The sequence below is a fragment of the Crotalus tigris genome, unplaced genomic scaffold, assembly GCF_016545835.1.
Source record: "Crotalus tigris isolate CLP2741 ecotype Arizona unplaced genomic scaffold, ASM1654583v1 scf7180000017546.9332058, whole genome shotgun sequence".
NCBI lineage: Eukaryota > Metazoa > Chordata > Lepidosauria > Squamata > Viperidae > Crotalus > Crotalus tigris.
In genome coordinates this window covers 3412837-3425991 of record NW_024096465.1, presented here as the reverse complement: position 1 = coordinate 3425991, position 13155 = coordinate 3412837, and the positions used below count along the sequence as shown (strand labels likewise).

General features: G+C 33.7%; 1 protein-coding gene across 2 annotated transcripts in view; it reads left to right on the top strand.

The window, feature by feature from the left end:
• LOC120304549 (serine/threonine-protein kinase Sgk3) overlaps positions 1 to 13155 on the top strand; it is a 35735-nt gene that overhangs the window by 5067 nt on the left and 17513 nt on the right. For both annotated transcript variants that reach the window (XM_039335278.1, XM_039335285.1), the window contains exon 3: positions 7054 to 7249. In XM_039335278.1, the coding sequence (XP_039191212.1) occupies positions 7172 to 7249 (78 nt within the window). In that variant the 5' untranslated portion in view covers positions 7054 to 7171. The remainder of the gene's footprint in view (positions 1 to 7053; positions 7250 to 13155) is intronic.

The following is a 13155-nucleotide window of genomic DNA, read 5'->3' as shown; positions in this document are numbered from 1 at the left end:
AGAAGTGACAGGAGTTAGACAAAAGACCCTTGAAAAGTACTACTAAGCATTCTTGCATTATAAAAGGAAATGGTGACTTAGTATTAGTACATGGAAACAGAATGGTTTTAGTACATGGAGAACTAACCAAAGAAATCTTTTAGAGACTGTACCATACAACTAAAGAATTTGTCTCACATTTGATGTAATGTTAGGGAGGTTGATAAAGTACTGAAACCATATATCAATGCATCCAGTTAAAATGGCATCTGTTAGCCTTTGCTGTATTAAGGAAGATCTCTATGACTGTGGCTCTCCTGAAAACAATTTTTTGAGTATGATATACTCCAGATATATTGGAATTGACTGTCAGAATTTCCTCCTGACTTGGTACACAAATCTGGAGGACATATGTGGGAGAAAGTTGTTGCTTTTTAATTGATCAGATTATTATGTAATCCATGGCAGGCAGATTTTCTGTTTTTGTAATTTTATTTCTTTTGTTCAGCTAATTATTTTGGAGGCAGTATCCCAAACATGTCAGAAACGCTGAGAACATCTCTGGAGGCAAGCTTGTGTCTTGTTCTCAGAATTCTTCATGCAGTTGAGAAATATAAAATAACATTCAATAGGTTAATGTAAAGTCACCTTAATGTGTGCACCTGGTGCTGGTGATTTTGAACCTTATAAATTTCATTTATAAGGTAGGAGTTTCATTCAAATCATTAGAATTCACTGAATGGATTAGGCTACTGACTCACACCAAGAAGTCAAGATAAAACAAATCCCCACAAAGATACTAATTTGTAGTGCTTGGTGTCTGAGGCATGTGGCTTTACAGGCATGTGGCTGCTTTGTATCTCTAGAGCTGAAGCTGATCTCAAAGGAATCAACAGGAATGAATGACAAAGAAACTGAGTGTCAATAATTAAACTAATAGTGCTGTTCTGAGACCTATCAAGACTGAAATATTCACTACAGCAATCTAGTTTAAAATTCCATGTGGTGGTTATGGTGGTTTTCTTCCTCAAAAGGAAGATAACCCTAAATTTAACAAGTATTCCCAAGGAAAAGTATATATGGATAGAGAAAATTTGGTCCAAAGCCCTTTTTCTCCATCTTGACAAATTGGTAACTTTTGCAGAAAGTTCACCTGCCATTAGGAAAATCAGGAGAGAGGGAAAGTGATTATTTCAAGCTAATTGCCTATTAACAATATATCACACTTATAAACTGAATTCTCATCTGCAAATTTCAGCTATTCTCTTTCCCATACACTTACACTACAGACATATACTGTACATATGTTTGCAGACACACATGTGTACTGTATATATAACATTTCTTCATTTCTTGCCAGAAACAGCAAAAAACCCAAACTCGAATAAAATTTTATATTGCATTTCAATTGGAGGCGACCTTGTGTTGAGAAAGAAATATCCTTATTTTCAATCATTGGGGATGTTGTAATGTTAGATGACTAGGATATTTCATGCCCATGCCTTCATTTATTGCCAAATACCACTATATTTGAAAACAAAGCCTGTCTTCAATCCAAGATTTAGGCTAGCATGATTATGAATCCCAGAATTATTCTACATGTGGGTGAAAACAGTGCTGTGCTTGTATTCATAAGAGTGAAAGAAAGCTGCTCATTGCAAAAGCTATCTCTGCTGAGCAACTCTTTCTAATCTTGTTTTCAAATATATTATTATCCTTGTAAACCAAAAAGCAGGTGATGGTGCTAGTATAACACTACATTTGCAGTAAAGTCTATTTGAATCTGAAAAAGAAATTGTTGGAGCATTGGAAACTAGTCAGTGAGATCATTACGTTTATTTATTTCAGTGTTTCTCAACCTTGACAATTTTAAGGCATGTGGACTTCAACTCCCAGAATTCCACAGCCAGCAATGCAAGGTTGAGAAACACTGATTTATTTATATTTCATGTTTCATTTGTATTTAGATTATTCCCCAACTGGCTCTGAAATCTTGAAGGATTTTTTTGCGAAAAAATGATGTAGATCTATAGAGTTCAATGAGGTGGGAGAAACAGGTAGAATATTGCCACATCCTTAACATTTCCATTATATTAACGTGAAGATCAGAAAGCAATTGTTTATTACACATAATTGAAAACACTTTTGGCAGTCTACATTATTCTGCCTGGCTTCATCTATTGATCCAAATTGCAAGAACTGGACCTTCTCTTAAGTCAGTGGTTCTCAACCTGTGGGTCGGGACCCCATTTGGGGTCGAACGACCATTTCACGGGGGTCACCAAACAACGCAGTCCGCCATTTTTTTCCCCTTTTCCTTAGCTGTGCTACTCCCTTTTATTCTATTGGCTTTTGAAAACCAATAGAATAGACTCTCTTGAATAGAGTCTAATTCTATTGGCTTTCAAAAGCCAATAGGAATTGTCCAGGCTGTCTCTGCCCTGCTGAGCCACCAAAAGTTCCATTCTGCAAACAGTGCTGCACCAGTTGAGTAGTCCTCGACTTACGACCGGTTGAGTAGTCCTCAACTTACGACCGGCATTAAAAAGGTTGAGAACCACTGTCTTAAGTATTTTATTTAATTGCTTCCATGTGTAGAATAAACTTCCTAAAGATGCACTTACTTTCAGGGAGCTTTTTACTAGGGACATGAGAAAATCTTTTGTAGATTGTTCCTAAAGTATGGAATGTTATTATTTGGATCTTGTATGTATTTCCGTTTGTCTATTTCTGTCCAACCTTTATGTAAGGTATATTATTATTTGAGGATTGATTCACAGTTTAACTTGATAGCTTATATTTGAAATATTTACAAGAGAAAACAGTCCAGACATCGATTTAAATAGTGGGATTAAGTGATGGAGCACCTGTATATATTTAAATCATATGTTTACCCTGTAACATGGGAAGAAAATAGTACATGTGTTTAAAGACTTTTTCTCTCTTTTGCTTTGTATATTAATAGCATACACACAAATAAATACATAGGTATATAGTTGTATGTGATTTCAACCGATGTGATCCTGAAATAGTATTTAATTGTCCTGTGTTTGCACTGAGCTCCATTTCTTTACGTTTAAGGCAGGGCAAATTGAAACTTCTTTTCTGCTGTAGCTGTCAGTGTATTTTTATATGAGAATATTATAGATAATTACATAGCAGACTGTATGCCTATTCTTTATAGATTAGAAGTAATTTATTTTTGAAATATTTGGTTAGTTTTGCTCTTCTCAAGTTGGAAATTTTGCTGCCCAAAGAAATGAATTTTAGTTTCTTTTCAATCTGCCAGAATCATCAAATGTCTTGGCCTATTATTTGATACTTACATTTTATCATTTGATGCTTAAATTTTAAATGCAGGAGGATTATTGTTTGTATTTAGAGCAATAGCCTGCGTTTGTCAAAAATAAGCCTACTCCTGGGATAAAACAGAGGCTCTTTAAATCTTTTATAAATGAGATTATTTATTTATTTATTCCAACATGTTTAAACAGAATCTCCAAAATCTAAGCTTCTTGGCACATCTAAAATCCTCTGAGCAGATCTAACTCTGATTCACGGACACAGTCTCAAACCAGGTTGCATAAATATTGTAATTCAGTAGCCAAGTTTTACTTCTGACATTGACAAGCAGTAATTTTACAATGAACTTTAAAATTACTTGGATATCCTCTGCCCACCTCTGTTTGGCTGTAGTTGTTCAGCTGGGTGGGATAGGGAAGTGATTGTCCTTCCCTCAGTATGTCAACTATTTAAATGATAAATTATGTAAGTATTTAAATGGCCTATGTATCTGTTTTATAAAGACCAAAATTATTTAATTCTGCTAATCTGCCAACATGTTTCATTAAAAAAACTACTATAGTAATAGTTTTTATCACCTAATACACATTTTAGTTGTCAGCTGATTCAGTTTTCATATTTATATCCTACTCTTTCTGATTAATATGATAACGTTGAAATGTTTCTATATAAAGTGCAAAATCTGTTTTTAAATTGCAAATATTTTTAAAATTTGTCAGTGATAAATTATCACTATATAAATGTTCTTGTAAATTTGTGGTTTTATTCTGGATATCCTATGAAGAATCTTTATAAGTCTGAGGTTCTCTACAGGACTGCAGTTTGACAGTAAGAAAATTGTTCTTTATTACATAAAATAATGACCAAAATAGTTTTGTATGCAAAGAAAATACACTCTCTTTGGCAATTCAGCCCCCTGATCTGTAAAATGTAATCTTGTTTTATTTCTTCATGAAGAATGAATAAGCCTACTATCTTTACACTAAAAAAAATGAATGTCTAGTTCCTTATACTGTGATAAGGATTAAAAAAATGTGGCATTTGAATGAAACAATGTTTTAAATCAACCAATGGCTAGAAACAACAAATGAAAATATACACTGCCTAGAAGCTACTGAAACCAATATGCTGCAAGATCTGTGTACACTTGTGTTTAAAATTACTCTTGGATTACCTTCTTTCTTGAATTATCTACAGAAAACTATTTAATCTTCCATATAGGGATTCTGCCTTAGTTTGAAATTAATTGTAGACCCCTCTGTACTACAACGTAAGCAGTATTGAAGTATTGAGCCAATGTATATCCAACTAACCTACGGTACAGTTTTGACTTTGCAATACTAAAATTATATTGTCTGTTTTTGATATGCTGTGGTGCCGTTTCTTCATTAAAGGGCAGTTTGTGTACCTCCTCTAACCAGTTCCTTAGCTTGAAATCAAGGAAAGTGGTACGTTCTTGGTTTTGCAGTTTTCTCTCACTAACTCAGACAAAAATTGACAAGTGTTTTGTCAGATTTATCCTTCAGTATTGGATGAATTGCCCTGAAAGCACCAGACTACAGTATTGGGTTTTGTTTTTCCTTTTGCTCTGCCCTTTCCATTTGTTTTTCTGTTAGAATGAGGATGAGAGCATTTTGCTGTTTGTAGAAATGGAGTAATTCAGGTACAGTAATTCTCAGCATTTCAAATTGAAACTTAAAATCATGGATCCCCTTCAACCTGTTTTTCAAGGTTTGATGTAGGATTTGTGAAAATGTCCTTAATGACAGAGAGCTATTTTCTGCCTTGTTCTGAATGAATCAAAACAGACTGGGAATATTGGTGAAAATTTCAATGGTTCTTTAAAAATAATAACTTTTCATAGACTATCTTGTTTATTCTAAGAGTTTACCTGAATAAAACGATAGATATTATAGATTAGACGAGCCTGAAATGTGATGGGAATTCAACACTTTGTTTGGGTTACAATGTTAATTGCTATAGCTATTTCATTTATTTCATTTTTTTGTAAAGAGGTTACATACCGATATAGGTGTACAGAAATTTAGAGCCCTTGTAAATTGATATATGTGATGCTGTTCCACTTGTGTGATATAATTTTAATTGCATTCTTTAAACTGTTTTATTAAATTAAAATAATTGTTTTATAAAGTTAAATTTTCCAAAAAGATTTTGTTGTTGTTGTTAATTGCGAAGTCGTGTCCGACCCATCGCGACCCCATGGACAACATTCCTCCAGGTCTTCCTGTCCTCTACCATCTTCTGGAGTCCATTTAAATTCACACCTACTGCTTCAGCGACTCCATCCATCCATCTCATTCTCTGTCGTCCTCTTCTTCTATTGCCCTCAATCTTTCCCAGCATTAGGCTCTTCTCCAGTGAGTCCTTCCTTCTCATTATCCAAAAAGATAGTTCAAAGTAAAATGGATCATTGAGATATATAATTGATGAACTGGATGTTAAAATATCCTAATTGGATTTTGAAATGGTTTGACATAGCCAACACAAACATGAGTGTCTCCACAACAGAAGACTTTTAACACTGGCATTTTAAACAGTCTAAGAACAGTTTTCTTTCTTAAGACAGAAAATCTATATATATGTATGTTCATTAGTATACCATCAACAAGCTACATATTTTAAATTAGCAGCTTAAAACTGTACCAGTCTTTTGACATTTACCATGTTTTCTTTTGATGTGTGCATACTTTAGGAGCCTATGCATTGGGGATTATTGATTATTGATAAGAAGAGAATTAGTATCTAGCTTTTCAAAGGAAAATCCCAGGTTGCTTTAAGACAACATACTATATTTTATATTAGGCAGAAATTGACTCTGAAAAGAATGTTCTGGTTCACATGTTATAGTAAACTATATTGTGGTTTGTTTGGGGCTGTTATGTTGGCCCGGCCCAGCCATGGTGGTTTATAAACCATGTTCACGGTGTAGTGTTATACACAAATTCAACTATTATTTTGAATTACTATTTTTAAGAATTCAGCCAAAAAAAAAAAAAAAAGTCGACAATAGCAGGTTGCAGTCAGTCTCCTTTCATCAATGGTAGAAAACAACCCAGCCTGGTTGGTTGGCATATTTTTGCCAGCAGAGTAAGGAACAAAATGTGTTTTCACAGCACATGAGCATGCACAGTGACATCATTATACAAAGCCCACTCTACAAGAGTGTTCCAGCATGGTTATATAAAGGAGGAGTTTATGCAGTGATGCTTCTACAAGGTGACACTTGTCATATCTTATCCTATTTGCATTGGAAAATATGCAAATAGTCTTAGTAACCCTTCTCCAATTTAAAGATATTGGGCTATGTGGGGAAAAAACAATAAGAGAAGAAATAATATAAACATAATTCTAAGTTTATCATTTTGGAATTAAGTTAGTGAGATTATATTTATTTATTGTTTAACCATAAAACTTCAACCATAAAAAATCACCTTCATTATTCTGTTCTTTATCTGCAATTATAAAATATATAATTATTTCATATTGCGGTTTACATATATGTGATGACAAAAATATTTCAGAGTTCTAAAAGTCTGCTATAGAATGTATATTTAGATATTAAAAACATGTTTCTTGCATCTGCATGCATAATATCCAAGTCTTTTTAAAAAATGAATACTTTTGTTCCATATTCACTTTATAGAAATATGGGCTGGGAGTGAATTTTTAAAGGGGAAAGTCAGTTTTTTTGTGCCTTTATGAACCACCTCACTTCTTGTTGATCCTTTCTAACATTTCATTTTATTTAAGGTTTTCATGATGGAATTTAAGTTTACACAAGAACGACTATGTGTTTTAAGTCAATGCTGATGATACTTTCTACATCCTGGTGTGGTGGTCTTGAATTTTTGCTCGAAAGCAACATAAAATGGATCTGAAGGAAAGCTGTCCAAGTGTTAGCATCCCTAGCTCTGATGAACACAGAGTGAAGAAAAAAAGATTTACTGTGAGTATAGAAACAGAAAGTGCTTCATTGTACAGTCAATTTCATATTCTCTTACTTGCTCAAGTTTGGAGAGATTTCATTGCTACACAAATGAGAGCAGACAAGCCTAATTTAACCATCTCTCTCAGGTTCCTGCCACAGAGGACTTTGGCTTCAATTCCAAATCAGCTATATATTCCTATAATCCTACGACCTATGCTATTCTCCATTAGGCAGATGAGACCATTCACTTCTGAGTCAATCCTGATGCATCATGTATTGCATGAAGTTTGAAAACCCCACCTCCTGGCTCTAAGGCACTCTCCAACATTTAGCTATCTTGTGAGCACCACAACTGTACAGCTCCATCCCATAAGGACAGTAGTGATGTTTTAGAAATAATTACAGTATGACATTTCAAATTTTTATTAGTTTGTCAAAATATAAAATACACAAAAAAATGAAAATAATGGGAAAGTGAGAGAAGAAAGGGGAAAAAGTGTAGGGTAAAAGGAGAAAGAAAAAAGGAAAGCATTGACCTCCAACTTTTTTTTGGTGCAGTAGAATAAGATAATAAAAAACAACTCAACTTTTTACTTTTATATAGGAATACATACTAATCATTTCTATAACAATAAATCTATCTGATTAGTGAAACCCAATATCAAAGTTTTATTTTTTTCCATCTCAAGCACCAAGTCCAGAAGTGGTTTCCAAATCAAAACAAAATTAGTTGTATTCTTTTCTTTAATCAAAGCAGTCAATTTAGCCATCTCAACTAACCCCCTCACCTTTTGCAGCCAGTCATCCATTGTGAAATTAAAGTACCTTTCCATTTTTGTAGAGCATGTAGAGCATTCTTGCTGCTGTCAGCATATATAACATTAATGTTTCTTTTTTTTCCAAGTTCTTTGTCCATTAGATCTAAAAGAAAAGTCTCTGGTTTTACCTTTACATTCAGTTATTAATATAAAATCTACTTCTATAAATAGACTATGTCCAAAACTTATTAATAGGATATGTGAAACAAATTTGACCTAATGTAGAAATATTAGGACAAGAAATACTGGATAATAAAAATGTGTGGTTTATAATACAGAAAAGGAAGGTAAAATGGAAATACAAATGACAAGCCAAGAGAATGACTAGGATAAAGACTTTCTACTGGATATATTAAAAAAGTTGGTTAAACTTTTGAAAATCAAGGTAGAAATGCAAATGATAAACCAAGAGAATTATACAGGTAGAATAGAATAGGTAGAATAGAATAGAATAGAATAGAATACAGGTAGAATAGAATAGAATAGAATAGAATAGAATAGAATAGAATAGAATAGAATAGAATGTTGAAAGGGACTTTTAGGTCATCTAGTCCAATCCCCCGCCCAAGGAGGAGACCCTATACCATTTCTGACAGATGGCAGTCCAGTCTCTTCTTGAAAGCTTCCAGTGATGAAGCTCCCACAACGTCTGAAGGCAATCTGTTCCATTGGTTGATTGTTCTCACTGTCAGAAAATTTCTCCTTATTTCTGGGTGGAATTTCTCCTTGATCAGTTTCATAAGTCTTTAACTTATGATCACAATTGGAACCAGAGTTTCCATTGCCAAGAAAGACAGATAAATGAGTTTTCCCCAATTTTACAATCTTTTTTACTGCAGTTGTTATGTGAAATGTGCTCATTAAGTGAATAGAGTTTCTCCCGACTTCCGGTTTGACGTCGTAGGATATGGACACAGGAAGGCAGAGCTTTGCTTTCCACGCCCGATTTTGCCCTGCTGGGGGCCCTAAAAGAATCTAAAGCAGGCATGTCAAACTCACAATGTCACGTGACATTGTGCGACGTACCAGGACTTTTTCCCCATTGCTGGCAATGAGGTGGGTGCGGTTTTGGTGTGACGCATCCGGCCCGTGGGCTGGCAGTTTGACATGCCTGGCCTAAAGTCACCCCGAAGAGGCGATGAAGAAAGAGGGTTTCATCATGGAGAAATGGCGGTCTTTCCGTTCAATCTGAAGAAAGCCCTCCAAACCGGCAGGGAAAGACTGGCTGCATCCCTGTGGCCAGCCTCCAGCTACTGACAACCAAAGAAATAACACACTAGCAGATTGTAAACAGTGTGTTTGGAACTGGGGGAAAATATTGATCCTTTCTTTACTATTTTACAACTGAATTTCCTGGAAAAGACTCCCAAGAAGCTAAAAACCTCCAAACATGAGAAGGAAGGGGACTGTAGCCCCACCCTTCCAGAAAAAAACAAACACTTTTCAGAAGGAGATATATTCTATGCTACAATTAATTCTCCAGACAATTGTTCCACACAAAAAGAAACTATGAGGAGATTAAAAACAATTTAGTTAACATCAGTGAGCAAATCTCTAATTTAAATCAACAACTAGAAAGTTCCCAAATGACTACAAAGTATGAACAAACAACCCAGAAAACAGAAGATGAATCAGAGGAAATTGATCCAAAGACAGAACATATAAAAGAAGGGAAATACAAACTGCCATAGACAAATAAAACCTTGCAAGACTCAGCTATAATAATGAAAATGGAAAAGGCACTTTACCCACTTGAGGACAAGAAAGAAGATTTTTAAAAATGGACTGTAGAGCCGTTAGGGGAAATGCCAGAAATGGGGAGACAAAAAATGAAAAGAGAAGCTGAGGGAGAAGGAAAGTGGGGGTTGCTTAAGGAATATAAATGGGCAGAATTCCCCCTCAAAAATACCTTACATAAATTGTCTTCATCATTCCAAGCAACTTTCACAAAAATAGAAGAAAAAGTCGTTGGCGATTTAATTGCCTTGGCCTGGAAAGCTATTTGGCAAAGGAAGAAAGCTAGACTTAAAAAACAAAGATTTGATTTACGAGAGGGGACATTATATGATTAAATATTTGTTTGAATATGATTAAAAGAATGGCTAACCCTTAGATATAATTAGACTTTTATAATAAGAAAGATGATTTATAATTAGAATAGCACCTTTTTTGATATGAGAAATATTAAAATACGAGGATGGCTTGTATAAATGAAACTCTTAGCTACAGAATGTAACTAATCTTGAGAAAACCATAACTGGCAAAGATATTCTGAATATTGATAGGAAATTAAACTTAAGAACATGAAAAACAGGATATTGATTTAATAAGGAGATTTTAATTGCAAATATATTTGAAATATAAATTGGTTAGAAAAGAGGTTATAAACTGATATTATTGTTATTTGTATAACACTAGAAAATATGATGAGGATGTTTATATTCAATTTTGATTAATAGTAGCAAGAATTGTATTTGCATAGTGTTGGGAAAATGAAAACAATTTGGGAAGAAAGGAGGATCAGGGAAAAAGCACTGGATTGTGCAGTATTGAACAGATTTATATTGAATAAGTTAAGGTTAAATATGTGAACCCAGACAACATGTTGTTTAGTAAGCACTAAAGAGTGTAATTGTTAAAAATGAATAAAATATTTTTTTAAAGTGAATACAGTTTTTTCCATTGACTTTGCTTGTTGAAAGCTGGTTGAGAAAATTGCAAATGGCAGTCACATGATCCCAGGATATGTAAATATATGGTGGTTGCCAAGAATCTGAATTTTGATTTCGTGTCCAAGAGGATGCTGTGACAGTGATATATGCCATCAAAAATAACTAGCTGTAAGTCACTTTTTTGCTGTTGCTGTTGGTCATTAAACAAATGGTTGTAAGTCAAGGACTATCCGTAATGACTTTTTATTGGATTTACGAATGAGGATTGCTAAAGTCTTGAAAAAGCCTTTGGAATCGGAAAACAGACAAATCATATGACAACATTTGAATGAATTAAAGATCAAGATTGCCAGAAATAAAAGGAAGGAATATAAAGTTGATTTGTTTGACCAATGTTAAAATAAGAGGTGTTTCTATAAAACTTTGCTAACTTTTTAAAGACTTTTTGATGAAACTGGGACTGAAAAGTTGATGATTTATGGATTTGCACATAGATAAGGGATTATGACTAGATATAGTTGTTTGCAACCTTATAGGGTATAAAGAGCTATTAAGTTAGTTTATACCTGTCATGCAGATCAAAAATAACTTCTTTATATATTTCTTTCCTATTTATCTTTTTTATTGTTTTTCTTCCTTTGCAATTTTTATTCTTTTTATTTCTCCTCTCTCTGAGGTTAGTTTGTATTTGCTTTTACTACTGTAATTAAAACTTTCAATAACAATTATAATCTTTTTTTAAAAACAGGTTATTTAAAACTTAGATCTGATTCCATTTTCCAAGTTTATGAACTTCAGACTCACTTTTATACCTTCACATATCTGTAAATTGGGGTCCAATCAAATCTATTAATATTTAGAATATCCAAGAGCCATAAAAGGATTTCATGATTATGCATACTGCATGATGTAGTGTACATAAACAAATTCAGCCTAAAATATTGTTCCATATTTATATTGGCTTTAAACATTTTGATATTCTCTGTTGCAGATCAAATTTACTGCACTATTTATTTAAAAATCAGAAAGAAATAATACAGAGTCTTTTAAAAACTCCTTTCTTTTAAAAACTCCTTTAAGTACAAATACATTACATTAGACTATTTCCCTTCTTTGTTGATTTTGGTATTTTATGCTTCCCTGTTGTTTTCATTGTTTCCTGTTATTCCTTTCCCACCCCATTTCAATAACTTATTTGAATCTGGTTTTTGTTTTTTGTGTGTAATTTTGACGTTGGTTTTTTTTTAATTTCATCTATAGAGCAAATTGTTTTTACAATTTGAGAGAATTTGCAAATATTTCAGGTTATAATGATGATGTAATACTCACTTATCACTGTATTTAACTGAATAGCTTGATGAAGGAGCATGATGGCAATAGCATATTGCTTTTTTCTGTTATTGCATTGCAGCCCTTATTTGTCTGAAATAACAAAAACATTAATACAGCCAAAGCACCTGGTTTTAGGATAAATCAGATAATTCTCTTAGTATTATAATTCTAAGGTAACTATGGGAGAAGCAGTTGTAGTGGTTTTACTTGGAAGAGATTGTCTTTTTTTTCCCCCTTGCACTATTTATCATTGTATAATTAAGCTACGTGTCCTTATTTTCTCCCCTGCAAATCTTTACAATTGAAAGGAGATGAATAAATGATGGTATCAATAAAGTAGGCTAAATTATTTTCTTGAGAACCTGGAGCAAAATTCAAGTCCCACCATAAACAGTGCAAACACTTATAGCAAAGAAATATTACATTAATTAATACTCCCTGGGGGGGGGGAAGCCCCACAAAAACCTGTACAACAACAGGAGAGACTATTAGCATGCGTGAAGGTGATTAGATATTGGGCCCAGCTCTTAAAGGGCATGATGTCAGTAATGCAGTTTGCTATAAACCCAAGCACAGTTCTATAGATAGAATTAGATTCAGACCAAACCTTAAATATCCTTTAAGATCTTATAGGCCTCTTATTAACACTTCAAATTTCACTTTTTTTTGAAAAAAAAAAAAAGAGAGAGAAAAGGAGAAGATTCTGGGTATGAGGAAGTAGTAAAAGCTCACATAAGAAAAGGACATGGTTCCTCCTGTCTTTAAGATGGAACTGTACTGTGGTTATTAAAGAAAGCGTTCTAATGTCTTCCAGTTTATTAACTCCAATAGAAGAAAATATCTGTAGCTGTAGCTCCACAGCTGTGATCTGTGGAGTCTTTGGTGCTCTTCAAGCCTGCTTATTGGCTTGCAAATTGTTTTATTATCCAAATAGGTAACATCAGTGTTAGTGAATATGGGGTTTGCTCTCTGTTTATATATAGTAGCTTGCCCTGCTAGTGTTGGTGGAGGTATAGTTTTCTTTTTGTTTACTGCTTGTTTGTCTAGGGTTAACTCAGGTGTTAATCCCTGTTTATCTGAGAATTGATTGCTGGTCTTTTTG